General features: G+C 40.4%; 1 protein-coding gene across 1 annotated transcript in view; it reads right to left on the bottom strand.

The window, feature by feature from the left end:
• Positions 1 to 81: 81 nt before the first annotated feature.
• sv2ba (synaptic vesicle glycoprotein 2Ba) overlaps positions 82 to 27,976 on the bottom strand; it is a 38,221-nt gene continuing 10,326 nt past the window's right edge. Inside the window, exons 3-14 of the mRNA XM_049592720.1 lie at positions 17,857 to 18,567; positions 11,055 to 11,235; positions 8,486 to 8,637; positions 7,849 to 7,982; positions 6,481 to 6,570; positions 5,203 to 5,316; positions 4,977 to 5,065; positions 4,512 to 4,676; positions 4,300 to 4,433; positions 3,799 to 3,999; positions 3,549 to 3,708; positions 82 to 1,471 (exon numbers count right to left, since the gene is read on the bottom strand). Of these exons, the coding sequence (XP_049448677.1) occupies positions 1,288 to 1,471; positions 3,549 to 3,708; positions 3,799 to 3,999; positions 4,300 to 4,433; positions 4,512 to 4,676; positions 4,977 to 5,065; positions 5,203 to 5,316; positions 6,481 to 6,570; positions 7,849 to 7,982; positions 8,486 to 8,637; positions 11,055 to 11,235; positions 17,857 to 18,334 (2,082 nt within the window). The 5' untranslated portion in view covers positions 18,335 to 18,567 and the 3' untranslated portion in view covers positions 82 to 1,287. The remainder of the gene's footprint in view (positions 1,472 to 3,548; positions 3,709 to 3,798; positions 4,000 to 4,299; positions 4,434 to 4,511; positions 4,677 to 4,976; positions 5,066 to 5,202; positions 5,317 to 6,480; positions 6,571 to 7,848; positions 7,983 to 8,485; positions 8,638 to 11,054; positions 11,236 to 17,856; positions 18,568 to 27,976) is intronic.

Raw genomic sequence — 27,976 nt, 5'->3', positions numbered from 1 at the left:
ATTACACATTCAGGATCAATTATTATTCAGGACACTGGATCATAAGCCTTCAGCTTTATTCAAGTCATGATGGAGCTACTATTTTACAACTAATATACACAGGTCTACAGTATGTACAACAACAGATATAGTATTGGTAGTCAGACTATTGTGTAAATTCACAGACGTGGATAACAACCGCCCACACACACGCACACACACAGTCAATCATGCCAAAAAAAAGTAACATGCTCCTTAGAAATCTTGACACACATCGTCAGAAATGCAGCAGGTTCTGTAAAACTGTTCTTCATCAGAACATTAAAATGAGAGCATCATATCAAAACATCTAATTTCACAGTTTTGTATCATTCTCCTTTTTAGAAAAAAAAGGACGAGAAAGTAAATCAATAAACAAACAAAGAAACAATTCCTTACACGTTGTCATGGCAAAATGTGACAGATAAGACTCTACGTTATCACCACCTACAGAACACAGCTCTACAGTTAAGTACAGACAGGACGTCTCAGTCGAAGACAAAAGGGCAAACAGGAGGAGAATCCAGTCGGCTATTTGGGTTGGATTTGGATCAGCTGGGAGAAATGATAAAAAACAAATACCTCCTACATTTAATAAAATGGTCAATCCAGGTTTATGTCTAGAGAGATCGAACCAAGCATCAACATGTGAACTAAAGATGAGACTATACACCATGGGACAGAGCAGAATGAATAAAGACTGGGCGAATAAAATAACAACACCAGCAGTAATATTGCTGTTGAGCCTCCGCATGAATACAACAGGATTCAAATCCAGTTCAAGTTATTATGATTACAAGTCCTCCCTCTTTCCTTTTATTCCAACAGGGAATGAAATCAAAGCACAACATGGTAACATGAACTACATCACCTTTCAAGTACAGACATATTTTCATCTTATATTAATCTTTCTTTTACACAAATCTCAAACAAAACAAATGCTGCTAAATTGTGTGTGTCTGTGTATGTGTGTTAGAAGAGGAGGGGTAGTAAATGATAAAAGGGAAATTAACAAACAATAGTTTTATATGATGTGACAGAAACGCTGGGCAGCCTGAGGAGCTTACAGAGGGAATAAAAGCAACCACAGGTTCACGTAGGCAACCAGACAGGTTTTCAACACTTTTAATTAGAGCTCATAAACACAGCTAGTGCAGCACGGCCTCTCTTCTTTGTCTTTCCAGTAAAGTTTAAGATGATTCACTCCCAAAAAGCTTTCCCCAGAGCTATACCGCGGCTGAGGCCTGGAAGCTGCAGGAGTTTGGCTTTTCAAGAGAGGATTTTCTCCCGGGTTTCGGGCAGCTTGAGAGCTACCAGACCTCCACAGACGAGGGCGGCGAAGGCCAGGAAGATAGGGATAATCTTAGTGATGCCGATGAAGGCGGCAAAGATGAAGGATGCAAGGATGGCAGCAAACTTACAGATCCCATTCAGGATACCGAACGCTGTCCCTCTGCAGAATCACAAAGACAGAGATTACGTGACTGACTGATGAATTGGATATGTTTTGACAGTGTATCTCTTTTTGTTGCTGAGAGTGAATTGCTCTGTGACTCATGAATAAAAAAGATTATAGAAGAAAGAATGAAGTTATCATATCAGATGACTCATTGCCTTTGTCCGGTTGATTGAGATTTTCTTTTTCAATTCTTAGCTTGGAGACAGAATTGGTCTCTACTTTTGGTGCAAGAACTTAGAGTTGGACCATACTTTTTAAGGCATTTAGCTTTTAAAAGAGGTGTTAAATAGACAGTTCATAAATCTCATCCCCCTTAGTTACTGTTTCTATTCTTGTCATGCAGTTTACAATGATAAAATAAGAAGATTTTTACCAATCTAAACTGTCATTTCTGAAACAATTGGTCTTTGATTTCATATGAAAGTGAACAGGCTTATAACAACCATTGATTCCACTGGAGAAAATGCTGTCGCATCTGTAGTTAGCAGGCTAGCTAGTTAACACCCATAACCCTGTTTGCTTACAGTAGAAAAACAAACTGATGAATTTAACAAATGTTACATTCATCCCAGTAATGTGTCAGTGGAGGACAGAGCTACTAATGTTAGCTTCCACTTTGATGTAGCAGCGTCTTGAGTTTGACACAGTGGATGTTTCAGTCCTAATGCAACCCCACAGAATAACGTGGTTAGCAAGCAACATCCTGCTTGGCTTTGAAAGTAACAATACATCAATACTGTAGGTTGGAAGGTAGTTAGCTGGGCATGCTCACATTGGCAACTTATATTACAACAGATAAAGACACCATTAAATACATTCCTTATCCATTTTCTCTTGTGTATTTGGTTTGGAAAGGTAAAAAAGACATCACTACTACTTAAATACCACTTGTCTCTCTTAAGCTGAGCATACGCTGAACGATTAGTGCCCCTTTTAGAAATGTTATTCAATTCCAACTCTTACTGTACAAATACATTGTCTGTCATATAAAGTCAAAGCCAGAGATTTTTGTGCTCACACTGTATGGTCCAATCATCAAGCAGCAACCTGAGTGCTCGCCATGAATGTATAAAGAGAACTGGATACAGGGTTGGAGGCAGAGTCCCATTCATTCCAGTTCCTGGGTATTAAATTGCCTGGATCTTCAGCACCACTGGGCCCACAGAACATTTGCACAAGGGACTTCAGGGCTAACTGTAATTTGGATAAAATGATTCATACTTGCGGCTCTTCTAGGGTTTCACATCAGTTGTGACACTCCAAGAAATTTATCCATTGAATGGAAAAAGGCTTGTTGGACCCGAGGACATTATACAACTGGCCCAAAGTTTTAGTTCCGCAGTTTAGCCAGGATGTCAAATTGGCTTCAAAGTCTCGTGCACTTCCTGGGGTCCTGGTGCTCACACTCTACATGCAAAATGAAAGATAAAACAGCCTGTTGGCCCGTACGGACCATTCTGGCTATTGACAATTGTCAATAAAGATTCATTTGAAAGCTGTGAGGCAGGTAGAAGTTTGTTTCTAGTGTAGGTTTGCAACATTACACCAGTACAGTTCATAGCAATGCATTATCACCAGCGTTTCTCTCCTTCATATCAGTTGTGTTTGGAGGAAAAGGAAACATCCGATAAGGTCGTATGCTATTGCCACAGCTTGACCAACCTGGCTTTTATATTTTCCATCCACATGATGCATGTTGTTGCCATTGCACTTTGAGGTGCTTTATTTGCCACTTTGTGCAGGCGCAGTGAGAAAAATGCCATAATGCCAAGATCAGTCCTCGCTCCCCGCTTGCAAACGGTGCCCATTGAAGGTGAAATTTGGCCGAACTCTTAAATAAGTCATGCGGCTCAAAAACTGGTTCAGAAATGCATGCCCAGCTTTACTACAGCCCCATGCAAAACACTTAGCCAGGACAAATTCAAAGCCAGAGAGAACTGCCATGCTTAGCTACGGTTGTTAAGCTATGATTGGACATAAACTGTTTGGATGAGGGGTTTAGCGAACAGTTAATTGGAACAATGAATTAAGATGAATGTGGTATTACCAGTGTAACAGAGTTGGACTGTACCTTTTAGAGGAGGGGTATAGTTCCACAGAAATGACCTCCAGTCCGTTCCAGGCCGCCACGCTGGCGCCATAGAAGAGACACTGCCAACATATAACAGCTCCTTGACTGAAGCTTAGCAGTAACAGGAAAGTGCAGGCAGACGACGCCAACATAGAACCACCTAGGAAGACAATTAGATGATGATGCACTGAAACAGGTTGGGCAAAACTACACAGAAATTCCACCTATTTACACTCTCTGCTGATCTCACCTATTATTCGGATTCTTCCTATCTTGTCCATGAACAATGCTGAGATGATGTTGCCCGGCAACACAGCCAAACTGCCCAGGAAGCTGACCATGTAGATAACGATGTCATTCTCCTCCTGGAAGTTCAGATGGCAGCCTTTTTTCGGATGGAGGAAGGTGGTGTTCTCCATTCGACAGTCTTTGAACTTTTCATGCCAGAGGTCTGGAGAGGACAGAGAAGGACGCAGTGCTAACAGCTTTTGGTTTATATTTTATATTGTAAACAGAAGTTTTCTCCTCTTAATACTACAGGATAAACATATTGCAAAGTGTTAATGCTTTGACTAAGATGACTGTTTAAGGGCAGCGGTAATGATTGAATATATATCTTATAGCACTAATTAGTTGAGTTTATTGAGCCCTAGACTTTAAGGAGCAGGGAGCATAAAAGTGCTGTAAAAAATGACATTTATTTATATATTATATATTCTATTAATAATTCATTGCTAATTTGGCATAATACCTGTGTTATAGAAGACGGTGTTTTTGATGGTGCAGTTCTCAAAGAAGGTGTTGGTTGACCTGACATCCTCAAAGTAGCAGTTTTCAAACAGAGAATCCTCAAACTTTACAGACTTAATCTCAATGTTGGCAAACCTAAATGAAAAAAATAAATTATTAATAATATCTAGGCAGTAGCATGAACAGTTTGTGAGTTGTGACGAGGAAACTTACTTGTCATGAATGTACTCTCCCTCGCGGTGGATCTGGTTGACCAGAGAGAAGTTGAAGTGGAAACGTTCGACCCGTTCCCGGTGGAACACTCTGACCTTGGACTCGTACTCCTCATACTGCATGTATTTGATCATGTCAGGGAACCACACTCCCAACCCGTGGTAGCTGATACACACAGAAATATAGAAACTTGAGCATTAGAAAAGACAATGATCTGCATAGCTAGAAATGATCACAGGGCAAGGTGAATATATAAAGTGATTTGGGCCTTTAATATTAGCAGTGACATTCTCTCTGTCTTCAGATAGCTCTGCCTGGGTGAAGTTTATGAATATCCACTTTCAAAATATTCCAAAAATGCATGATTTGAATTCCAACCAGTAGGGATGTATATGTGTATTCTATTGGGATGTTTTCGCTTTAAATCTCAGCGTGGGTGTACAGACTAAATAAAGTTGTTGCTACCTGAATGCCAAGCAGAACCAGACAATAACCAGGAAGAGGCCTTGCAGTCTGAGCTCTGGGGCTGACAGTGACATGATGTTAGCCATCACCTGGAAGAGAGACAGACAGACAGCTGAGATATAAAGTCTGCAGGAAAACAGGGGTGAAAACATATCCAGTTTAGCAGTTACTTTTTCATTCTACATTCTATTCTGCTTTAGTGTAGTGTAGGGATGATCATGCGGACCTGTTGCAGCATGGTCACGTGTCTGACGGTCCAGCGTTGAAAGGCAGTTCCAGTGTCACTCTGGATCTCTATGAACTCGTCTTCTTGAGTTTGTGGTGTCTTAATGTTGGTCACCTTCACAACGAGGGCAAAGTTAGATTTAACAAAAACCTAGAAAACTCTCTCTAGGAAAGAGAAGCTATGTACCAGTGACGTAAGGTAGTTACGATGGGCCCCTGTGCAGAATATTATGAGGGACCCCAGTGCCAGGTTTTGCGCCTAGACTAGCTACCATGTATCATCTTGTCTTATTGCATAATCAAAAAGAGACTTGACATTGGACGACATCACCGTACATATTACCCAGCAATCATCTGAATTACATTTGCACTGATAATTAAACATATGACATTTATTATAAACAAGTTGTGGAGCTTATTACTGTTTAGTCTTTTGTATATCATTTTATACCAGATAGTGTATACTGTATTAATAATGTTATCTTGTTTTTTTCCCTTTATTTTTCTTAAATACATATCACCTGTTATAGTTTTTCACTTAGCTAAGGCCTTTTTCACAAGAGACACATAGCAGGAAATTCTAAGGTGTTACGAGGCTTTGTTGTATTCAAGTATCCTAGTGAGCATGCAGTGTGACAGTAAGCCAGTATAAAAAATATCAGGAACCCGACACTGAAGCAGCTTAATTGAATTAAGCCATCATTAGTTTTATTATTTACACCTGTGCTCATCTGGTATAATGAGTACCTTCTGTTCCATAAAGTATGTAAAATGTGCAAGTTTTGACATTTATAAATTCATCTACAGGTCTGTTTTCACTAAAAGCACAGGCAGATTTTGACCGTGAGATTTTACTGCCAATTTAAAATGTGAAAAATTCTCAGATACCTAGCACTTACTATATACACTGCTGCAGACTATTTGACATGTCCCAGTTAGAAAAGCAAAATTGAAACAGATGATATTAATGATCATCGATGATATGTCTTCTGGCGTGCCGAGTTTGGGCTGATGCTGGCCTGGTCATTGTGGCAACCTGGGTAATTATTACACATCTGTTTTTGCTGCCAGGACATGTCGAAATGACTGCTGCAGAAAAAAGCCCATTGTGCATGCTGGTTCACTGTCATGACTACATTGCAATCATTCATGATATTTGTGGCATTTAAGGATCATATGTAACATCCTCTGGTCACATTTATTTTGTTAATGAGCTGCTGAATCAGTTAATGCTGAGTGACTGGGCAACATAGCAGTGTCTTTGTCAATAAAGGCTTACAGTAAAGACTCTCTCTGGTTCCCCCTTAGCCTTCCAGTTGGTGTCGTGAACTTGTCGCAGGACCATCCATGCCTCATCGTGTCGGGCACTCTGAAAAAAGACACACAAACTCATCCATGCATATCTACATAACTAATTTCAAGAGCATTCTGTGAAACCTATCAGGCTTTATGGGATTTGTATTTTTCACAAACACTGTCCCAACATGCAGTTGAGTAACAGCGTTCCCAGGATGTCTGCCTCTTATCAGATGGGGGGTATGTGTGATAATTTGGGGGTGTGTGATATGAACATGTTGGAGCAGCCCTGCTGTAACATACAAATACAATACCACATGTGGTTAGAGGTCTGACAATGTCCTGGAGGAGAAACAGGGGTGGGTGGTGTTTTGGTGGCGCCTTAGCAGCCTTTCGCTACCTTTGCACAGCAGTGGGATGTTGCTGTGGTGGTTAACAATGACTCAGCATTTTTAACCAATCACAGCCTGATGCTTAATACTGTACACTGACGTAATGAGTGTTGGGATAGAATACATCATAATGTTTCTGTTAATCAAAACCATTAAATTAAGGGTAAGTTCAGTATTTATTAACCTGGACCCTTTTTCTCCACGTTTTTATGTCCAAGAGTCTAATGGGAACAACAGTTTTTGAAACTTGTCTATTATTGGTCCAGTATTGTGCTTGTTTTTGTCACTGACAGACTCAGATTATTCAATTTACTGAAGTGTCTGACAACATTATGGACAGGATCCCTACAGAGAGAGACCTTTTTTAAGAGTAAAATCCCTGAAACTGCCATCGCCAACTACACCAGAGTCCATTTAAATTTACAGTAATTATAGCGTGCATCGTGCCAGGATATTTTCACATCCAACCAGGTAAATTAAGAGTTTTTTTTTTAAAAAAAAAAACAAAAAACAAAAAAAAAAAAACAGGGTTGGTGATGACTGGAAAGTGGTAAGTTGAGCCAAGACAGTTTTTGTGAGTTTTCTTTTGCTTCTGTCTACTTTGAAGGGTGTTTCACTGGGACAAAATTAGTGTTTATTCAAATGGAGTCTGGTTGGTTTGGTGGTAGTGATTTCTAGGCTGCCTCTGGTTCATTTAAAAGGTTCTTCCTCTATAACAAAAGGGTGAATCTCTGTAATGAGGTTGTCAGACACTCAACAACAAGCACTCTTAGTGAACGTAAATTGATAGTGCACAAATGCCCCAAGTGGTTACCCGACCGGCCCAGGTTGAAAAATATAGAAGTTACCCTTTAACCCTAGTCCAGCACATTTGTGATTTTATGTTTTGCAGTTGAAATAGACAATAAAACCACATTTTTTGAGTGTGTGTGTTTTAATCTGGCATCATTGGATCTGACCTCCAGGAGGAAACGAGGGCTCTCCGGCATGAAGATGACTCCAACAAGTGCAGCCAGCGCAGGGAAGAGACAAACCAGAATGAATAATCTCCAACTGTGAATCTGGAACTCTGTGCCGATGGCGAAGCCCCAGCCTGAAAAACCATCCAGTGAAGAGCAAGTAAATATTTCAAAACCTTCCTTTCTGGCATATTTTACAGTAATGTCCAAATCACTTTAAAACTGTAGTGCAACAAAACACATCTTTATTTTCATCTTTTGCATATACAGAACTTATTCTATGCAGCAATGTATCTACTTTTGCGTCAGTCATTTTCATTTGAAAAATTTGCATTGATCGTTTTCAAATTATTTTCCAATTCCAGATACTGGCAATATATTTTTACTTATTCTAATGTGAATTATTCATATTTGACTGCTGGGGAAGCACAAAAATGAATTTAGCCTCATCCTGTCATCACACAGACTGAGAAGAGAAACGTTCCTCATGTAAAACAACTAAATACTCCTCCAGTCACTTAAAATAGTCTCTCTGCCTTCTGAGTTGACGTGCAGTAAGTCTGAATGTTTGCATGCCTTCATGTGAGTCTGCTACATGTGTGTGTTATGTGAGTCAGCGCATGTGTGTGTGTGTTACCATAGTGAGGGATGATTCCCCAGGCGGTGAAGGAGGCGTACAGGCCTCCCAGCATCCAGAACATGCAGAGCCAGCTCAGATGTTCTCCACGTTTGTCCATCTGCAGGAACTCGGTGAAGTAAGTGTACACTATTGGGATGGAGCCGCCAATTCTGGGGGAGGAATCGTAAAACATCTCAGAAAATAAATCTCCTGTTTCTTCTCACTACACATTGTATTCTGTCCATCGTTCTCAGAAGATTTAGGGTATCATTTGCTGTAATATCTGGCATTTGACACATTCAACCTTTGTTTAATGTTGGTCATGTAGAATTGTGAGCTCAGTATTCTGAAGATTTTACTGGTAATAGGATTTTTTTTAGAGGGGTACTTCACCCAAACTGCACAAAAACATATGCCGTCACTGACGCCTATGCAGATCCTTGTGGTTTTATTTGTCCAGATTTTGAGACATCTGTCTTTGCCTCGGGCTCATGCATGAGAAGTGCATGGAATTCCTTTTTTAGTGCTCAAACATTAAATATTACATTTAATAGACGCAATAGCAATATGTCATTAGACACAATGTCCTTGTGTGCTGCTGTTTTCAGTAGAATTACTTTGAAGTGAAGAAAACTTTCACAGCCATCTTCTAAAAAATTGGGTAAACTCACTCTAAATGTTTTCTGCTTTTTTTTTTAAAAATGTACACACACAGCTTTATTGTCAAGGTTAACACACCTTTACCTTTTGAATGTAACCACCCATCACTGAAAGAGCAATCAAAACCTACAAGTTAAAGGGTAGCATCAGTATTTTTCAACCTTGGCCATATTTTCCCATGTTTTTGAGTCAAGGTGACTAATAAGGATCGCAGTTTTCAAATTGGTCCAGTATTTAGCGAGAGGGCTGCAGCCAGCAGCTGCAAAACAGGCTGCAATGTAACCACTTGGGGCATTTGTGCACTGTCAATTTATGTCAACCGTTGGGCTGTTTATGGTTAAAAAAGAGATCTTACTCTTTTAACAGAAAGGTCAGCCTCTGCAGGGATCATTTCCGGAAGTTGTTAGAAACTAATGATAACAATCTGAGCCTGTCAGAGGCAAAAACAAGCACTTTAAGCAGACATCAATTGATGGTGCATAATTGAGTCATTACATTGCAGCCTTTTTTGCTGATGCTGTCTGCAGCAGTCTGGCTCAATACTGGACCATTTTCAAAAATCGTTTTCCCATTAGTCACTGAGACCAAAAAACATGGGACAATAGGGACCAGGTAGAAAAATACTGAAGTTAAATACCCAGATTCTGGAGGATCAGTTTTTCAGTACTTGTGATACATATTCTGTGAGATTACTGGTGACAGCTAAATACTTTGGATTGTTTCTGGTGGTCAGTTTGTCCAAAGGGCTCTCAGCTTTCTGTGATACCAGGACTGACCGACAGAAAAAGAAGTTGAAGATATGATTAAAATTGGCAGAAAATTGACATAGAAATCGTTCATATCGTGAGATCGAATGTTTATTAATGTTTTATGGCTGAAGCCTGATGCAGTTTCAGCTCTGGTGTTGGTCAGGGACAGGGGCATACTGAGATTGGGTGTCTCCTTTCAGAGTGATAGATTTGATATTGTATGTATGAGATAATATTGGGGCAGCTCTTAGATGAAAATTATAGGGGGAAAAGTATTTTATATCTTTTATATATTTAAGTGACAGTTCCTAATTTGAAATTAGTTTAAACTGTGAAAAAATAACCAGTTATGTACAGTAGAGAAATCACATTGCATGAAAAGCAACAAATCTCAAAGCAGGACTTCCACAGTATATTTGACATCAAGATGTTCATTGACATTTCAGAAGGTTTCTCGGGAGTCTGCCGGCTCCTTGTGTTTTGAGAAGACAGCAAAATGGCCACAGTTCTTCAGCAGATGTGAGTGTTAATGACTAACACGGGGCTCATTATCACAGTGAATCAGCAACAGCTGAACGTTTTATTTTGGTGACCTTGTATTCTCTGGCTTAGCAAAAAGCTCAAACATCAATAAAGCAGGTCTGGGTACGCTCAGGCTGCAATCATTATCAAAAGAAATGTGTCTTTGAAAGCTGCAAAATCAATCTGTGCATGGCACAAGGTGCTGGCGACAGCAGGAAGTCAGCAATAAAACTCAAATTAAAAACAAGCAAAGAGCATTGTTCACTTGTTTTTATTGGTATAATAAAGGACTGCTCTAATGAAGTAAATAAACAGAAATCTCTGTGCGCAGCGTACAATTTAAATGTATTATATTGATGAGGAAAATAAACTAACAATTGAGTCAACTGGTGTTCTTAAATTACGTCCTCTCTCTTCCTCAGGCTTTTCCTAAAGGTCCACAGTTTGTTTTACTCATCTCACTTAAATGTCAGGTGTCTTTTTTTGGAACAAATATTGTCAAATACATATTTAGGGATGTGCTTTCCTCCCAAAATCCTGCTTGTTTCCACTAAAAGCATCAATTATGGAGAAGGTCAGTCATTATAAAAAGCCAATCTTTTGTTCAAGCAAACCCTGCAAATGTAAATGTGAACACAAATGTAAATGTGTCTCACCCAAAGCCGGAGCAAAACCTGAAGAAGAGGAAGAAGCCGTAGCCCTGGGCGAAGCAGGAGAGGAAGGAGAAGACCAGGTCGATTGTCAGGACGTAGATCAGACACTTCCTCCTCCCCATCTTATCGCACAGACCCCCCCACACCAACGCCCCCACCATCATGGCCACATACACCAGCAGACCTGCAGATACACACAAACACAAACCTTATTCAAAGGCATTTGACCTTTAACACGTATAGGTCAGATAACATGTTTTACTCCCAGTATGCACACTTCACCTCATCAAAACACAAAGTCTCTACAGCAACATGTATTTTCACACATAAACATCATTGGAGGGAATAATATCTGTTATTAAAGGCCAGGAGTCCTGATGTCCACAAGGGGGCTCCCTTTACCCTTGTATGAACACAAAGGAATAGAGAAATCATTACTCTTTTTGCAGTAGTTCAGTGTGCTGCAGCCTTACATGCTGAAAAACACGACCTAATATTCATAATGATGTAGAGAGAAAATACAGTGACAATAGCATTCCCAGAAAGCGGCCTGAATAAAAAAGGTCATAATGATTTTAAGGCATCTAAGAGTGCAATCATTTCTAAATATTCACCCTCCATATTTTTAAAAATATGACATTTTATTTTTATTCTGATTATATGCTTTATCAATGCAAAATTCATGTTCTCGCATTTTATCTGCAGATTCCCACTCTGAGTCACAGCGACCTGGAGTCTATCCCAGCATGCACTACGCAGGTGGTCCACTCTGCCATTTCTTTTTCTTTTCTTTTTTTTTTTTTGTAAAGCAACAGCTCTTAACAGTGACCAACTGTGCTGCCCATTACTGCACCACAGAGATAACAATGATTATGTGCTTCCTTTTTATGTCTCTAGGGAGAGTAATATGCTCTCCCCTGCCGCCGGTGTCAGGACTCGAACCTCCAGCCTCGGCCATCCTCTTCACCGTGTTATTCAAACCTTTAGACCCATACCTCCTGCCTGCTCTGTGTTTTTACTACACACAGCCCTAATTACAGTGGGACTAAGCAGCTTAACGGCACGTGGAGCAATAGTGTGCACCTTCCCTGTGGATTACTAGACTATCCAAATGCTCCGGCGCTCCACACGCCAAGCTGCACATCTCTAACTCATTCAACAAGAGACCGCTAAGGGCAACAGGAGACAAAGAGTCAAGGCTAACATGTCACCTAATATCTTGGCCAAGTTTTTGCTTAAGGCAATGTGTATGCCTTAGTGACGTACATGGACAGTTTGACAGGGTGGCCTTGTGATTAGACAGCCTGTCCTTCAGGTGAAGGCCCAGGATCAACCCCTGCAGCAACAAGCTTCTATGTGACTGTTAAAGTGTCCTTGAGCACAGTGGAGACACTGAATCCCTGGAGGGGAAATAAAAAGAATTTTCCTTTTTTTTCAGTATTAAAAGTGAAAGCACTGTAAATGCGTTTGACACATCTACATGAAGAGACAATGAATTTACTCAGATAAAAAAAACTGCAGACAATTGCAGAGTGTGCACTCTATACATACAATATGTAGCCTACTCTTTAAATGCCAATGCTGTGCACATCATTAAAATGGATGTGAGGCTTTTCAGTATAGATTACTGTCACTTGTTTCAGTTTTTCATTCCAGGTATAAGAAATAACGCACATTAATGATGTTGCAGCATTAGCTATTCTGAAACAAGAGGGCAACATTTCAGAGAATGTACCATGTGATTTTTATGAATACTGAACGATGGACATCCGTCAGTGTTTTTTTTTTCCTCCATAATGGCTTGATAACAGTGAAAAGCCTTTAAGTAATTATCTGCTACATTTTCCTATGATGTCAGTTCTGCTGCTTCTGAGATTGACTAAAACAGTATTGATTGAAAATGAAAGTTGCAATTGGTGGCTCGGAGCCTGTTGGAACCAGCTGTTCAGACTTTATAGCATAAGTGCTTCGTAAGTGGAAATTATACAGCATCACTAAATTAAAACAGGTAGCACTGCACCAGCATTCCTTACACAGAGTGTAGTTATTACTGTTCATATAGCTACAGCTAGGTGTGGCTGTTGCCTACAAAACTAACGTTAGCTTGCTTTTACCTGACTTGTGTAAATTTAAAGGGAGAGTTCACACCAAAATCAAAAATACATATTTTTTCTCTTACCTGTAATGCTATTTATCAATGCAGATTGTTTTGTGTGAGATGCTGAGTGTTGAAAATATTGTCCATAGAGATGTCTGCCCTCTCTTGAATATAATGGAACTCAGCTTGTGGTGCTCAAAGTGCCAAAAATACATTTGGAAAATTTAACAGCAATGTGTCTTTCCAGAAATCATGACTCCTATAGTCAAGACAATTCATAGACCTTACTGTGAGCAGTTTCATGTACAGTAGGAACTATTTTCTTTCTATCGAACCACACCCGCCAACCATATCACCCAACAGAAGTAAGCATCTACCTCACCTAGCACTGCTGAGCTAGCTAATGTAACAGCATTAGCGTTTACATCTCCGCCTGTCTCAAGCATGAGCCTCTCATTCCTAGATGCAACACTTGACCACAGGTTAGTTAAGGATGTTAAATTCATAAGTCACATAGAACTTACTGAAAAGCCAAGAAAATCCCAAGTTAATGTTAACCTGTAACAAAGAAATTTAGTTAGCTAACAGTTAGCTTGCTAGCACTGGCTGCAGCAAGCTAGCTTTTCCTCTGGTTTATTGAAACATATGTGTATGTGTGTCTCAAATCACATACTGCCGTTAGTACACTTCCATGTAGTATACTATGTGCACTATGTACTCACTGGTGTAGTGCACAAATTTCGACATGGTAGTGTTGTCTCAAACCAAACACGGCTGTTGTGCACTCACCTGGAAATGATGGCCGCAAATTAGCTAGTTAGCAAACTAGCATTAGCATTCGTGTTATCGTTTGTGGTACCAAATCATTACAGACTGCTGAATTAACCCAATAAACATACTGCTGGCTTATACCCGACAACAGTATAGCGGTGCTCAGTGCAAAAAACACGTGTATTTGCACAACACAGCAACGCTTTCGGTCGCACAGTCCTCGGCCGCCATTTCCAGTTTGAAAAGTGGTCCCTCTCCTTCAGCTACGTAGCCAAGATGGCGACCATTGAGGGCAAAAAGTGTCCATAGTTCCACACTCAACTTCTTGACTGTGTTGAGTGCACCATCCAGGTACTCATAGTGCACTGCATTTTCCACACTTATTAGTGTGAACGCACTTATGCACTCAGAATATTAAGTGTAAGTACAGAAGTACGCTATTTGAGACACAGTCATAGATACCAAGTGAAACAGCTTCACCTGCCTGTTCCCTGATGTGATTTTATATATTTAAGATTTCATATGACATCTCCAGCGATTGGGCGATGTGGTATACATGTAGGCCCCTTGTGATGTATTTTACAAATAATTCAACAGTAACAGCAATTTGTTTGGAGTAAGTAGAAGGAGGTGGGTAATTTGCCTGCTTCATTGGACAAAGAAATAAACCTTGAAAAAAGTCAAAGTGGATCAAAAGGAAAAAGACATCACGAAGCATTGTCTGACTGACTTGGTATGTCAATTAATGCTAAGCACCAAATATATTCTTGATTGTCCCTTTAATAGCAGCAGGGAAACATCATAAAACCAACTCATAATTTATGCATGAGCTCTTTAATTGCAAGTCCAGTTCTATTCCAGAAATGCATTAGCTGAATTGCAAGTTTAGCAACTTCCTTGAGATAACTGGTTAAATTGCTGCAACCACATCAAACCTGAAATTTAAAACCTGCCATAACGTTCTCTCCTTTGTCCTCAGCATTGTGTCCCACCCTCAGCCTCTTGTATTTTCACTCTATAGATTAAACAATAAAACCACCGGTCAGGGTAAGTGCGGCCACCATCCTCCTCCTTTTAACAAAAGGTTTGGGAGTCTATCTGCTATCCAAGACTAGGGTTAAGATTAAACACATTTCTGCTCTGGTGATTCTGGTGAACAGAGCATGAGCATGAATCAAAAAGGATCATTCTGCAGATCTACTTCATATTCTCAGCCAATGATCAGTGCTCCCCTCCCGCTCTGCACAGACGCTGTGATTTCATTTTCGCCAGGCCTTCCTCCTGCTACCACAGCCTGTCAGAGGCCTGAAGCGTATCTGACAGCTCTGCACCGGGCGCTGCAGGCTGCCAGGCTCTCTGACTGCTGCAACATGCTCCATATTAGCCTGGGAACACACACTGAATACAATCACCACTGGGTTCCTCATAAATCTCTTGCAATGCCTCATCCCAGGAGCCTGTTGTTAAGATGAAATGAGCGATGTGCAATCTGCCACATCGCCTGGCTACACATGAGGCCTGGGAAATAAGGTGAGGGGCTTTAATTTGCAGTTTGGTTGTCTGCACAGAAAGTGAGGAACAAAGCCTTTCAAGGTACATTTCCCAGTAAGATGGGTCTATGCTGCATACAAATTTCAGTATCATGGTTTGGTATGTACATTGTTGTGGTACAATATTTGGGAACAAGTGAATCTAGCAGGCAACTGAAATAAATGAAACACCATCCTTGATACATAGTATATTTAACATTCAAAGTATATTGAAAGCAGAGCTTCTGTGTCTGGTATTTAACATAATTAAAAAATTAACATGTTGTGTGATGTCCCTCAAGTCAACTTCCAGACGCTTGTGGTACCAGTGCCAAGGCTCACTATGTGATGACTCAATCTGGAGGCTCACAATGGACCCATACTCTACCAGGACGCATAATGTTGGTTATGTTCTTAATTTTTGCATTTGCTTAAAAAGAGCCAAGGTTTTTTTCCCCATAATTTTTCCCAGCGGCTGAAGGATATTTCTGTCTGACGCAGTCTTCTGTCATCAAGAGCCAAACATATGCAGGATTTTATTTCAGCCAGGAACAACAGCAGATCATTTCATTGATGGGTTCCTCCCCTCTGGGTAGAGATTGGAAACTCTTCGACAGATCTAATTAACCAGTCTTGTAGGTTACCAACAGACTGCATATCTGTTTTGGTAAAACTTATTAAATCAGTTCTTAGGCATTCTGGCTGCATGGCTCAAGGGGTGGCAATGTCTGTCGGTCAGTCGGTTCACCATTTTGCTGCGGAACCGTTTACAGACATTTATGGTACAAAGAGGATGAATTCTGTCAACTTTGGTGATCCCTTGACGTTTCCTGTAGCACCATCTTTATGATGAAATTTGTGGCCTTTGGATGAAATACCTTGGCAAGTATTAAATGAATGACCAAGAACTTTGAGACAGACATTCATGTTCTCCCTAGGGTCTACTGAACAAACTCTGATGGTCCTCTGACTTTTCTACTTGTGCCATCATGGGGTCAAGATTTTAATTTGTCCAATACTTTGGTTTATGACGAAATACCCGAAATGACATTCCCATCACCTTCAGATGTACTTTGTGTTTGGTTTTATTTATTAAAACACCAGCATGTTAGCACTGTCATTGTGTGCAAGGCTGCTCTCATGCACTGTTGGTACATTTTCCTATAAAAAGTAATGCACCAAAATTTGTACATATTGTAATCATGAGCCAGTTATTTGTGCAAAATCCGTGTATTTTGCACATGCCAATACAGTGACGAGAGTAAAGACGGAGGCAAAACAGGATATTCCTCTGGACCCCCCCCCCCCCGAGACTGGTGTCCGAAACCTTGTGAACTTTGAGTGAACTTAAGTAAACTTGAGGTGAGTGCTCACCACGTTTCTTTTTCCTAAATTTAGCCTATGTAACTTTACATTAATTACGTAACTTTACATTAAGGATGTAACATTATACGTGGGGCGCTGATTCATAGGATATCATACAAACTGTAGTGTGTGTATTTTCGTAGGACATCATACGAACCATTACATGAGGATATGTTGTGTGAGCATGTTACCAAGTTAACCTTAGCATTTAGCTTAAAACATTGCTATGCCTAAGTACAGCCCATGGATGTATTAAGAGACCTGGACACAGTGCTGGATTAAACCCCACCAGTGTAATAAATCATTCGTGGGGGATTTTGATGCTCAAAAATATCCTCTGATTTACAGACATCTCTTTCTCCATGTAAGTCAGTGGCAAAAATGGGGGCTGCAGGGCATCATGTGAGGATGTAATTACATTTTTTGCCTCTCGGACATTGGCTTCAAAGCGGGGTGCAGCTACACAGAGCTGCTAGCATGGCTAAAGACTCATGTTAAAAGGAGACAGTTTGCCCCAAAATTTAAACACTGATATTTTTAACTCTTATCTGTGGTACTATTTATTTCACTTCCTGATGCAACTGATGATTCAGTTGGTGGGTGTGTTTAGGAAGAAAAAAAACAAGATCTGCGCATTATCTTGAGTCACCGTATCATGATTTCTGGAAAGAGACATTGCTGTTAGATTTTTGGAATGTTTTTTGGGTTGGTTTTTTTGCACTTTGGGCACAGTGGGTGGTCCATCCTTCAGTTTTGAGAGAAGGCAGATATCTCCATGGCTGATATTTCCAACACTCGGCGACACACACCCAAACAGTGTAGACTGATAAACAGCACTAGAGTTAGGAGTTAGGAGTGAAAATATGTATTTTGATTTTGGGATGAACTTTTCAGTTAACAGTTTTTTAATAACCACAGAAAGAACATCTTTTTCTTCTCAATGCTGCAAAATCCTATTTCATTTTGGATTTGTATAAGTTTTCATCAAATACACAGTGAAAACCCCAGACTTTTCACCCTCCCTCCCTTAACTGTTACTTACCCAGCAAGCCTTTGTCAGAGTTGGATATGCACATGTCTTTCTCAGCACTAGGCAGGACGAAGCCCACCACAAAGCCATCCACTCCGTCAGCCATTAGCGCCAGACCCAGCACGATGAAGAGCGTCCACTGGAAGCGTCCATGACCGCAGTCCTCCATAATGGTCTCGTACTGCTCTGGCAAGCTATCCTCCTCCTCCTCCTGCTGGGCAGCCTGACGGGCTTTCCTCCTGGCCTCCAACCGAGCTGCTCGCCGTGCCTCCTTGATTTCGTCAGGGTGGGGGATGCCTTGGTACTCCCCCTCATACATCTGCTCATCATCGTCTGCGCCCTCTGTAGCATCACTACGAGCATCCTCGTCCTGGGGAGGGTAGTCTGTCTGGTAAGGGTAGCCATCTTGACCTCCTCCATCCTGGGTATAGGTGTATTCTCCACCTTCTGTCATCTGCTGGTTCACGTTGTTTTGATAGGGGTCATCCATGGTTCCTGCTGGGTGTAAGCAGAGCAGGACTGACTTTGCCTTGTAGCTGTCGTATTCTGAGAAAGCTCAAGTTGTCAGCTACAATGGCATAATCCTCCCTAGGAGCTGTGAGTTGCTCTCAGTGTTGCTGCAGGTATTCTGTGGGATTTTGTCTTGGTCTCAAATTTAAGGCCTCAATGGCTGCGTTGAAAGACTATTACCTTCCTTGATTTGCACAGTGCTGCATGCTGAACCTAAAACACAGTGAACACCACACATCACAAATGATCAGTCAGCAGAACAGCAAAGAAGAATGCACTTGTAGAGCATAGACATTTGAGACAGTCTCAAAGTGCTTCACAACATTCACATTGTGGAAACAGTAAGAGTACATCATGACCTTAGACTCTCTTTGATGATGTCCTTGACAACCTAGAGAAACTATAGAAGTTATGTGATGCCTACATACAACATGTCATGTAATTGTAAAGGAGCAAGACATTGCTTTTTGGTCTTTTTATTTTAGCCCTACAATTCAATAACAAAAAAACTTTTTTTGTTATTTTGCTTAAGTCACCGAATTTCATTTAATTTTATGTCATTTATTTCTACTTATGACTTTAAATCATACATAAATGCAGGTTATTATTCTTGTCAGAAATTAAATGTGTCATGAGGCAGGAAAGAGCAGTTCAGGACTCCCTCCCTTGTAGGCTGCTTGTCCTGCCACACAACCAGATAATCTCATTGTCTCTCCGCTGAGATGCTGTGACGCCATTTTGATCCATCACACAGCACTGCTGCAACGATGACACATTCAGATCTGTCTTGATTTTTATAGTGACAAGAGGCCGGAGGCACCAATAGGAGGACAATAACACAAATTATATTGCATTTCAGGAGGGTTACTGGCTGTCACATGCTTTACTGACATCATTTAATGACACATGCACAGTGAAGTTGTGCACATATTCTTCCAAATCAAGCAATTGTTAGCCTGAAGCTGGATCCTCTGTAATTTACAGATAACAAAAGATGTCGTGTTGTGGAAGCGTTTTGTGACAGACAACTAAGCAACACAGCTGAATGCCAAATACAGCACACAATTCATGAGAAATGAGTTACACTGTGAAACTGTAAAATAGCACAAACCTTGATTTAACCTTTTATGTGCTCAATCTAGTCCAACTTTGCCCTGTACTGTGCTTTTTAATTTCAAACTTCTCCTGCAACAACAAATACTGCCCTCAGTGCCTTGCTCAGGGGCATCTGGGGAGTACTACCCTTAAAGTTAGTCATGTAAATTTAGAATAAATTTTGCTAATAAATTAGCAAATAATGGTAAAACCTAAAAAATGCTATAAAAAAGTCAAATGCTAAAATGTTGTAACAGTAGCAAAAGTAGCACAAGTAGAGACAAGTCACAAAGTCAGTCAGCTGACTCAGTAATATGCTGTGTCTCAAATCGCGTACTTCTGTACTTACACTTAATATTCTGAGTGCATAAGTGCGTTCACACTGAGAAGTATGGAAAAATGCAGTACACTATGAGTACCTGGATGGTGCACTCAACACAGTCAAGAGTGTGGAACTATGGACACTTCTCGCCCTCAATGGTCATCATCTTGGCTACATAGCATAAGGGGAGGAACCACTTTTCAAACTGGAAATGGCGGCTGAGGACTGTGCGACCGTAAGCGTTGCTGTGTTGTACAAATACATGTGTTTTTTGCACTGAGCACCGCTATACTGTTGTCGGGTATAAGCCAGCAGTATGTTTATTGGGTTAATTTAGCAGTCTGTAATGATTTGGTACCGCGAATGATAACGCGAATGCTAATGCTAGTTTGCTAACTAGCTAATTTGCAGCCGTCATTTCCAGGTGAGTGCGCAACGGCTGTGTTTGGTTTGAGACAACACTACCCTGTTGAAATTCACGCACTACGCCAATAAGTACATAGTGCACATATTATACTACATGGAAGTGTACTAATGGAAGTATGTGATTTGAGACACACTGTCAGTTACACAACAATATCCATCTAAAAGGTTGCTAATGTTAGCTAACATTAGCCTCCATAAGCTAATGGTCATACGAGACCAAGAACCAAGTGGCTAAGGCTGTTAGCAAGAACACCCCAAAGGGTGCGTTTTATAGCTTAAAAATTTAAGTTTTATTCTGAAAGAAAAAAAAAGTGTTATAGCTTAATTCTTAATTCTTCTTAATTCAGAAGTTGCATTGTCTTGCTTTGAGAGAAGATATTTCCCTTATATTTGACTATGGATTACCACTATTTGAAAGCACTTCCTCTTTATTATGGAAGACTAAAAAGGATCTGATACTGCTTGAAATGGCTGCTTTATGGAACCAAAAAAGAAGAGTGAGCTGCTTTCTAGAGCAGTGGTGTAGTGATAGTTGATAACGTGGATGTACTACTAGGTAGACCGCTTGGTTACAGAGAAGGAAGTGGGTATACTGTCCTGTATATTCCAATGGCTTTTTGAGAAAGTTTGATATATCCCATATATCTGCATATATATCTGCATATACCCTCCACTGCATCACTTCTCCCAAGCAAGCTAAAAGTAAAGCTTTTCGTCTTGCACATTTTGAAACAAATGAAATATTTATATGAAGAAAATAAATCAGACGTGCATATTCCTTACAGTAAAACAAAAGGCGGCAAGGCAAAATCTTCTTAGTAAAAAGCAACAGCGGATGGAGGAAATGTAGTTCTAATTTTGGGAAGTGCTGGCACTGATACCGCAATATCACTTGTGTGTTGTGATTTTTTTATCTTAATTTTATTTATAACATTTTGAAATTTTATTTGAAACTATTTTCAGGGGGAAATGACCTTACTTAGTTCAACATGAGAATATCCAGAATATCTCTAAAAATACTAAGATCTTTATTTATAACATTTTGAAGTTTTATTTTTTTGAATCACTGTTTTTCAGGGGAAATGTCCCTTAGTTCAACATGAGAATATCCAGAATTGTATTAGGCTACTTGCTTGATCCACATACAATTGTAGTCTCATTGTCTGACAACTGGATGGTTAGTTTGGTTTGGGTTGCTCTGTCCTGGTTTGGAGCCAGGATGACGAACACTGTAATTTAATCCAGATTAAGACTGCAGATTTTTTTCATTTTGCCCCTGTTGCCTCACATTATTGTTTCATCACGAAAGTCACAGAGGTGGCTGACAGTGGATTAGGACGCCTGGATTGACGCACTGAAATGTATTTGCTGCTCTTGGATATGTAGTTTTGAAATCCCAAAGTCAGTGTTGAAACGTATGCATTGATCGGGTTTGTTGCCAGGAGTAATGAGTGGAACCCATATGATGTGATCACGATTGTCTGAGTATGCTGTAGTTTTTTTTCCTTTTCATTTGTTGTTTCCTTCAGTAACCTGAATAATACATGAACAACTCAGGAGAGAAAGTGAGAGGGTGGATGCTCAGTCTGGTTGAGGGAAGCGGTGTTGCTTTCATCCTGCTGCAGCGCCTTTACTCACACAGCTGGTGCTTACATAACAGTTGGGCTGCCTGCACTCACTCTTTTCCCCTCTGTCTCCATCCCTCTCACTTCTCTCCAAACTCATTGATCAGTTTTTGTGTTTATGAATGTATCAACCTGACCACCCTTACCCTCAACACACATTAATTCAGATGTCAAGTCAGCATTTATGCCTGCGCAGAGTTTGAACAGGTCATGATCTGCCTTCCTCTGATAGTGTCGCCTGTGTTGAAAAGTCAAAGAGCTCCTTTGAATCATGAAAATCAATGTGAGTCTGAGGTTTAACAGGAAGCAGATAGGTCACTGGGTAATTTACAGAAGGTATCTCAATTTCACAAGTGACCTTTAACCATTCTGATCATTGACTGACTGAGACTGAGATTGATCATGAGATTGACCGAGCTGAACCCTGTCGTCTCCTTCAGTTTTTGTAGCTTGTTCTTGTGAAGTAACATATTAATGCAACACTAACAGCATTTGGAAGAATAGCTGGATAAACACGCTGCAGACACAACAGTGGAGCTGCTCTGGGGCAGCTTTAGCCTCATTTTCATTCATCCAGTCACCTGGAATTCACTTAGTATAACCACAGTCCTCTGCTGCCGGTCACAGACCAGATCCCACTGCCTTGCTCTGACTTTCCATTGGTAATTACTGAGAGTTGTGTTTATTTATTCATTTTCTTCACCCATATATGCACTTCCAGGGACAGGAATGTAAGCTGTAATTATCTTTGGAAAGTATAGAAATGTATAAAATGATAAAAATCACAGCTTTTTGCAGAACATTTCATTAATTATCTGCCGCGGTCAGGGTTATAATTAATTCTTTAACCACAGACGTGTCAAATGTCATGTATTTGTTTTTAATAACCTTGATCCTTTTTCTTCCTTTTTCTGCATGAGATGTTTTAACAATCAGCCCCTCAGGGTGACTCCATCATATCTGTACGCTTTGTACTAGTTATTTCATTCACTCAGTCTGCTTTCATTGTGCTTTTAATCTAGGCAAAACTTGGAACTGAATCAAGGGAGTTGATTAAAAGAAAAAGGCCTCAGTGCAACTATAATGCAGATATTTGATCTGAACCTGACAGCTGATTTGCTTATACATATGTGCATGAGAAATAATGCACCTCAACACTTTCTTGGGGAATTAAAACATGCTTTTTATGCTTGACAGTTACCAAAACTGCATATGGTGTCATCAGCATAACTGTATAACCTGATTGCCATTGAGGCCAGATATATTAAGTAAAATTAAGCATGTATCAGACTGGATCTACTACATGTATTGTGTCTGTTGGTGTTTAGCTTAGCTGTCAAAGCCGTGAATTCATTTTAATCTCAGCTCCTCTGTGACCTAAAGATGTCAAAGGACAATCCTCCGTGATTTCTGGGGACTACCTGTCCACTAACCTGTCGACGACATTTATTAGCAACATGTTTCTGAGTCAAATACTGTCACTAGGTCAGTTAAAGCGTAAGAGGTGCCATCGTGGGCCTTATCAAATATGGAAGACATTGAAACTGGTTTGAGTGTATCCTCTTTCCCTCACATCTCTGTGCATTAGATTTAAGCAAAAGTTGAGGAATCTGATAAATGGTACAATGTGTAGCCAAATTTCTAAGGATATTTTTAAAGTACTAGGGTGACTTTGGGCTGATAGAATTAAATTTTTTCATGGACTGGAACCAGTCTATTTAGATGTTTCGATTCTGTCATAAGCACAGTGATGTTGATGGCTGGAAAAAAAACCTGCTGCTACATTTTGATGTTGCAAAGGATAAAACTTGAAAAACAAATGATGGCACCACGGGTATCTTTTCAGTCTAAATTACTTCTCATTTCCTCATCAAATTCTCAAAACAAAAAATTAAAGAGCGCAACGCAGCAAACATTTAAGAAAAAAAACTGATGTCTTACCAGAGTTGGCATTCCCTTAATACAAAAATAACTTGTGAACAAAATAAACATAAAAAAACTGCTAAAGTCCAAGTAGCATGTTCTAATGTCCAAAGCCTACATGTCAGTTTATCCTAAGGCCGTGCTGCAGTCGAGGCTAAGGGATTAGAATCCAACCTCACGATCCCCCGCCACCACCCCTCCCACGCCAGGGCTCATCCCTACAGGAAACTCCCCGGAACTAACCCCCCCCTTCTCTGGGACCCAATGGTACAGTCCTTCAAGTGTAACGAGCAACAGGCTCTACTGATAGTGACTGCAAACTGTGGATGCACTCTACTGGCTTTTTAGTGATACTCTTGATCTCTAAAAACGCTCCTCTACAGAGAGGTCAGATGTCATCGTCAGCTGGGGCCGTGCTGGAGCTGGTAGACATACTGTATTCCTTGAGACTTGAGTCTGGGCCTTCAGTAGTCTGTGATCATTGTCAAGTGATCCCCAAGAGTGTGTGCAATTTAGATTTCATTCACTACACCAGGTGTAGTGTGTCATCACAGTAGTGGACTGTGACAGCATATTTAGATAATGGTTGTCTAAAGTTACACCAGCCAGGATGGACACTTCTGGCCTATAAGTAGATTGCACATCCCTGCAATAACTGTACGTCCTTTCATCAGCCCTGTTTACGCCTGGTATTAACATATGTCTTGGGTGATGGCATCACAAGTGGACACTGCAAAGTATAGGCGTGATGCATCCAATGGGTCCTCAGTCCATTCTAAGATCTAATCGCTAAGACCACGGTCAGAGGTGGTCTAGGCCTCATATTGGGCCATATTGTTTTAGCAAAGCGGAGGTACAGACTCATTTGCTGGACAATGGCAGTATTTTAAAGTGTTTAACAAAAAGAAGAAGCCACAACAACAGGTAAATGGATTCTTGTGGATGAAGTATGCACGAAACATGCTGTCTGACCTCTATTTAGGCTGAAGAACATTCTCCTTCAAGCCTTCAAGGGAGGTTCACTTCTTTGTCATCGTCATCTTCTATCTATTGTCTGATATTTTTCTTCTTCTTCTTCTTCTTGTCTTTTAATTCCCGGCACACTAGGCACAGGAAGTGCATCACTACCTCCCACTGGTTAAAAACAACTTTCGATCTTCACAAATGGAAATGATATTGTGTTTATCTGCATATAGAGTGGGGAAGTGAGATCCAATCCCAAGTGTTCACTAGATACACATGCAGAGACACTTTCTAAGACCAGGTGTGAAATGACAGACAGACTGAAATTGCTTCACTTGTAATTGCATCAGCCAAGACGCATGTTAACACCAGGTGTAAACAGGTCCATCAGATCACTGCAGCTGCTCATCCATCCTGACTCACTCCGGATAAGCACATCAGCAGAAATGGCTAAAATATTCCTCCTCCCTTGCAGCAGGAAGGAAGGCCTGGCGGTTCATTTTGCTGGGCGTGGTTGAGTGCAGAGGTGATAATGGATGTGTCTGAGTGGCACTGACTGCTGGAGATGGATAATCATAGCTCTCCTGCACCACATATCATTCCTGTGGTTTACATACAGAAAATATACAGATTGAAGAGGACTGCCACAGAGAGAAAAGCAGTTACAGTTGGTGGACTCTTCCCAAATGATAGTATATTATATAACATCATAAGCTTTTAATATATGGATATATTGCTTATGCCTCAAGAGGCCTTCAATGCTTGCTGTCTGCAGTCTTACTCTGCCAAAACATCTTTATGTAGTTTGTTTTTACTGGGAGTGTTTACACTGTCCTCCCATAATGTGAAAGTGAAAAGCTTGATGCATCCAAATGTGCATCAAGACACTAAATCTCGAGAATGTCTGCTGTGTGGTGGACATCACATTTAACTAAGTACATACTTACTTAGTAAGTAAATATATTATTATTTCCATAGATTACTGAATTATTTTGAGTATTAGTTGATTATCGTTTTTTGTCAATAAAAGTCAAAAATTGTGAGGAATGCCTGTCACAAGTTCCTTAAGCCCAACGTGCCATCTTCAAATAGCTTGTTTGATATTATATATTTGATATTTGATATATTATATTATATGAAATAGTTATATATATTTGATGAACAATCAAAAACTTGCAGATATTCAGTTTTCTATTACATAAAAAAAAGCTGAAAGTCCTCAGTGACAAGCTGGTACAAGAAATTGTTTTGCACTTTTGCTAGAAAAAAACATTTTCTATAGCGTTAATATCCTGCTCATATGAATACATTAGGTTATACCATATATGACGTGTTTCACTATATAACGCTGACAGGGGCCATTCTGCTGATGCATACTTTTGATACCTAAGTAAATTTTGTTGCTTATTCTTTAGTACTTTACTGTAACTGCTGTTTCTACTTTACTTAAAAGTGCTGTCTGTAACTCTGGATAAAGACAGTCGATTACTGAGTCTCATTCCCTGTCCTCAGGCACAACATTTAGCTCCAAATACACAAAACCAGCCTGAAAATGAAGGAAATCTGCAACAACTGCATTAGAGTCAATGGAGCCCAGCTGTGTTGTTGTCGGACCCTGGTCTGAGCAGGCCCGATGCTGCGTTATGATTGGCCAGTCTGTGTCCGGGGGCGGTACTTAGTGAAGGGTCAATTTTTAAGGAAGAGATTTACACAATTAATCTAACACAAGTGGTAGACTTTGTCATATTCTGCTGCACAATGCAGTAACCCGAATGTACACATTTGTAGCATGGAAATGGGCAGTGGCAATTCTAACTCCTTACATTTTGCATCCTCTGCAGCAGGGCCTCACAACGTTTTTGGCTTGTGACCCTTTAAAATTAGGAGATGTCTACATGTGACCCCTTTGCACTTGTTGCATTAGTCTTGCAGCTGTGATCAAAGAGGGTTTTTTCCCCCTGTATTATACAAATCCTTTGTGATTTGAGTCTTGACCCCCAGATTGCAAACAGTCACTCTACAGATCCACCTGCCCAGAATGTGAGACAGTAAGACATGAATATTAATTGTTATGTAAGTCAGTATGCAGCAGTAGGCTACATATCATTAGATCCAGCTAAGTCCTACTTACAGCTGTTCCCTTTATAATTCCATAACTCTTTATTGATACATGTTCAAGTTTCACTATCAATAATTTCCAATACAATGTATTCTGTGTAGGAGATTCTACAGTGTCTAAGTTGTCCAGAAACAATATTGCATGCTAACTGTGTACAATCTGTTGCGATTGCTTGCTCACTACATTACATTATATCACATAATTGTCACTATATGGAAAACACTATGAAATGGTGCTCACACCAGCAAACAGTGAATGATTTAACAAGTTCTTCATTCAGTCTGGCAACCCATCCACCCCCACCAGGGAACATGGTACGGCCTGCTATGGGACATCATTATAGAGAGTAGATGTCTTGCATAGAGGCAAAGCTCTCTAATCCGAAGGCCAGATAATTCGAGTGCAAAGAGGATTAGCTCCACCCCAGCAGAGCCATTGGCTAAATTTAGCCCCCACTCTCTGTCTTCACCATTCTCCATTTAACCCCTCCTCCAAGCCCCACCCTTGACTGCTTTTACCCATTTATCCAGAGGCACCATCCACCAATCACACGCTACATTCATCATAACACCATCATGACATTTTTGGACCACTCCAACTGAATAATCCAGTATCTAGTCCCGACAGTCAACTCCTGAATCCTGTTAATATTAATGATAAAGTGTGAAGTCACATCTTGATGTGATCATGTAGATGTAAGGTATCCCGAGAGGGGAAGTTAGCGTTTGGCTGCTAACGTACGCTGACGTCTCTGCCCTTCATCTGCAGAGCTTCGTCCTCTGGTGAACACATTGGGATTACGGTTGATGGTGGCTGCTAGGCCTGCCTCAGGAGGAGGGGCCTGGCCTACACAATCCCTGTAATGGCGAGCAAGCTGGGTCGCAGAGGCGTCTCATGCAAATATCCAGGAAATTAATAGCTTCCTGGGGGAGGATTCTGGGAAAAAGCGATAAAACCTACTCCATGCATTCCTTTTCTTACTGGTCTAACTTGAAAGATGGAGATGTGAGGGTCATATAAATGTTTGTTTCCTCACTGCTGACATCCTTGCAATTAGCTGCTTGTTGAGGAGCAGACATTAAAAGCAGTCAGTGAAATGCACACAATTTAAAATATAGTTGTATTGACTCGGGGTATTATTTACTTTCT

The sequence above is a fragment of the Epinephelus fuscoguttatus genome, linkage group LG2 (genome assembly GCF_011397635.1).
Source record: "Epinephelus fuscoguttatus linkage group LG2, E.fuscoguttatus.final_Chr_v1".
Classification (NCBI taxonomy): domain Eukaryota; kingdom Metazoa; phylum Chordata; class Actinopteri; order Perciformes; family Serranidae; genus Epinephelus; species Epinephelus fuscoguttatus.
The sequence above is the reverse complement of the archived record's forward strand: the minus strand, read 5'-3'. Positions and strand labels throughout refer to the sequence as shown.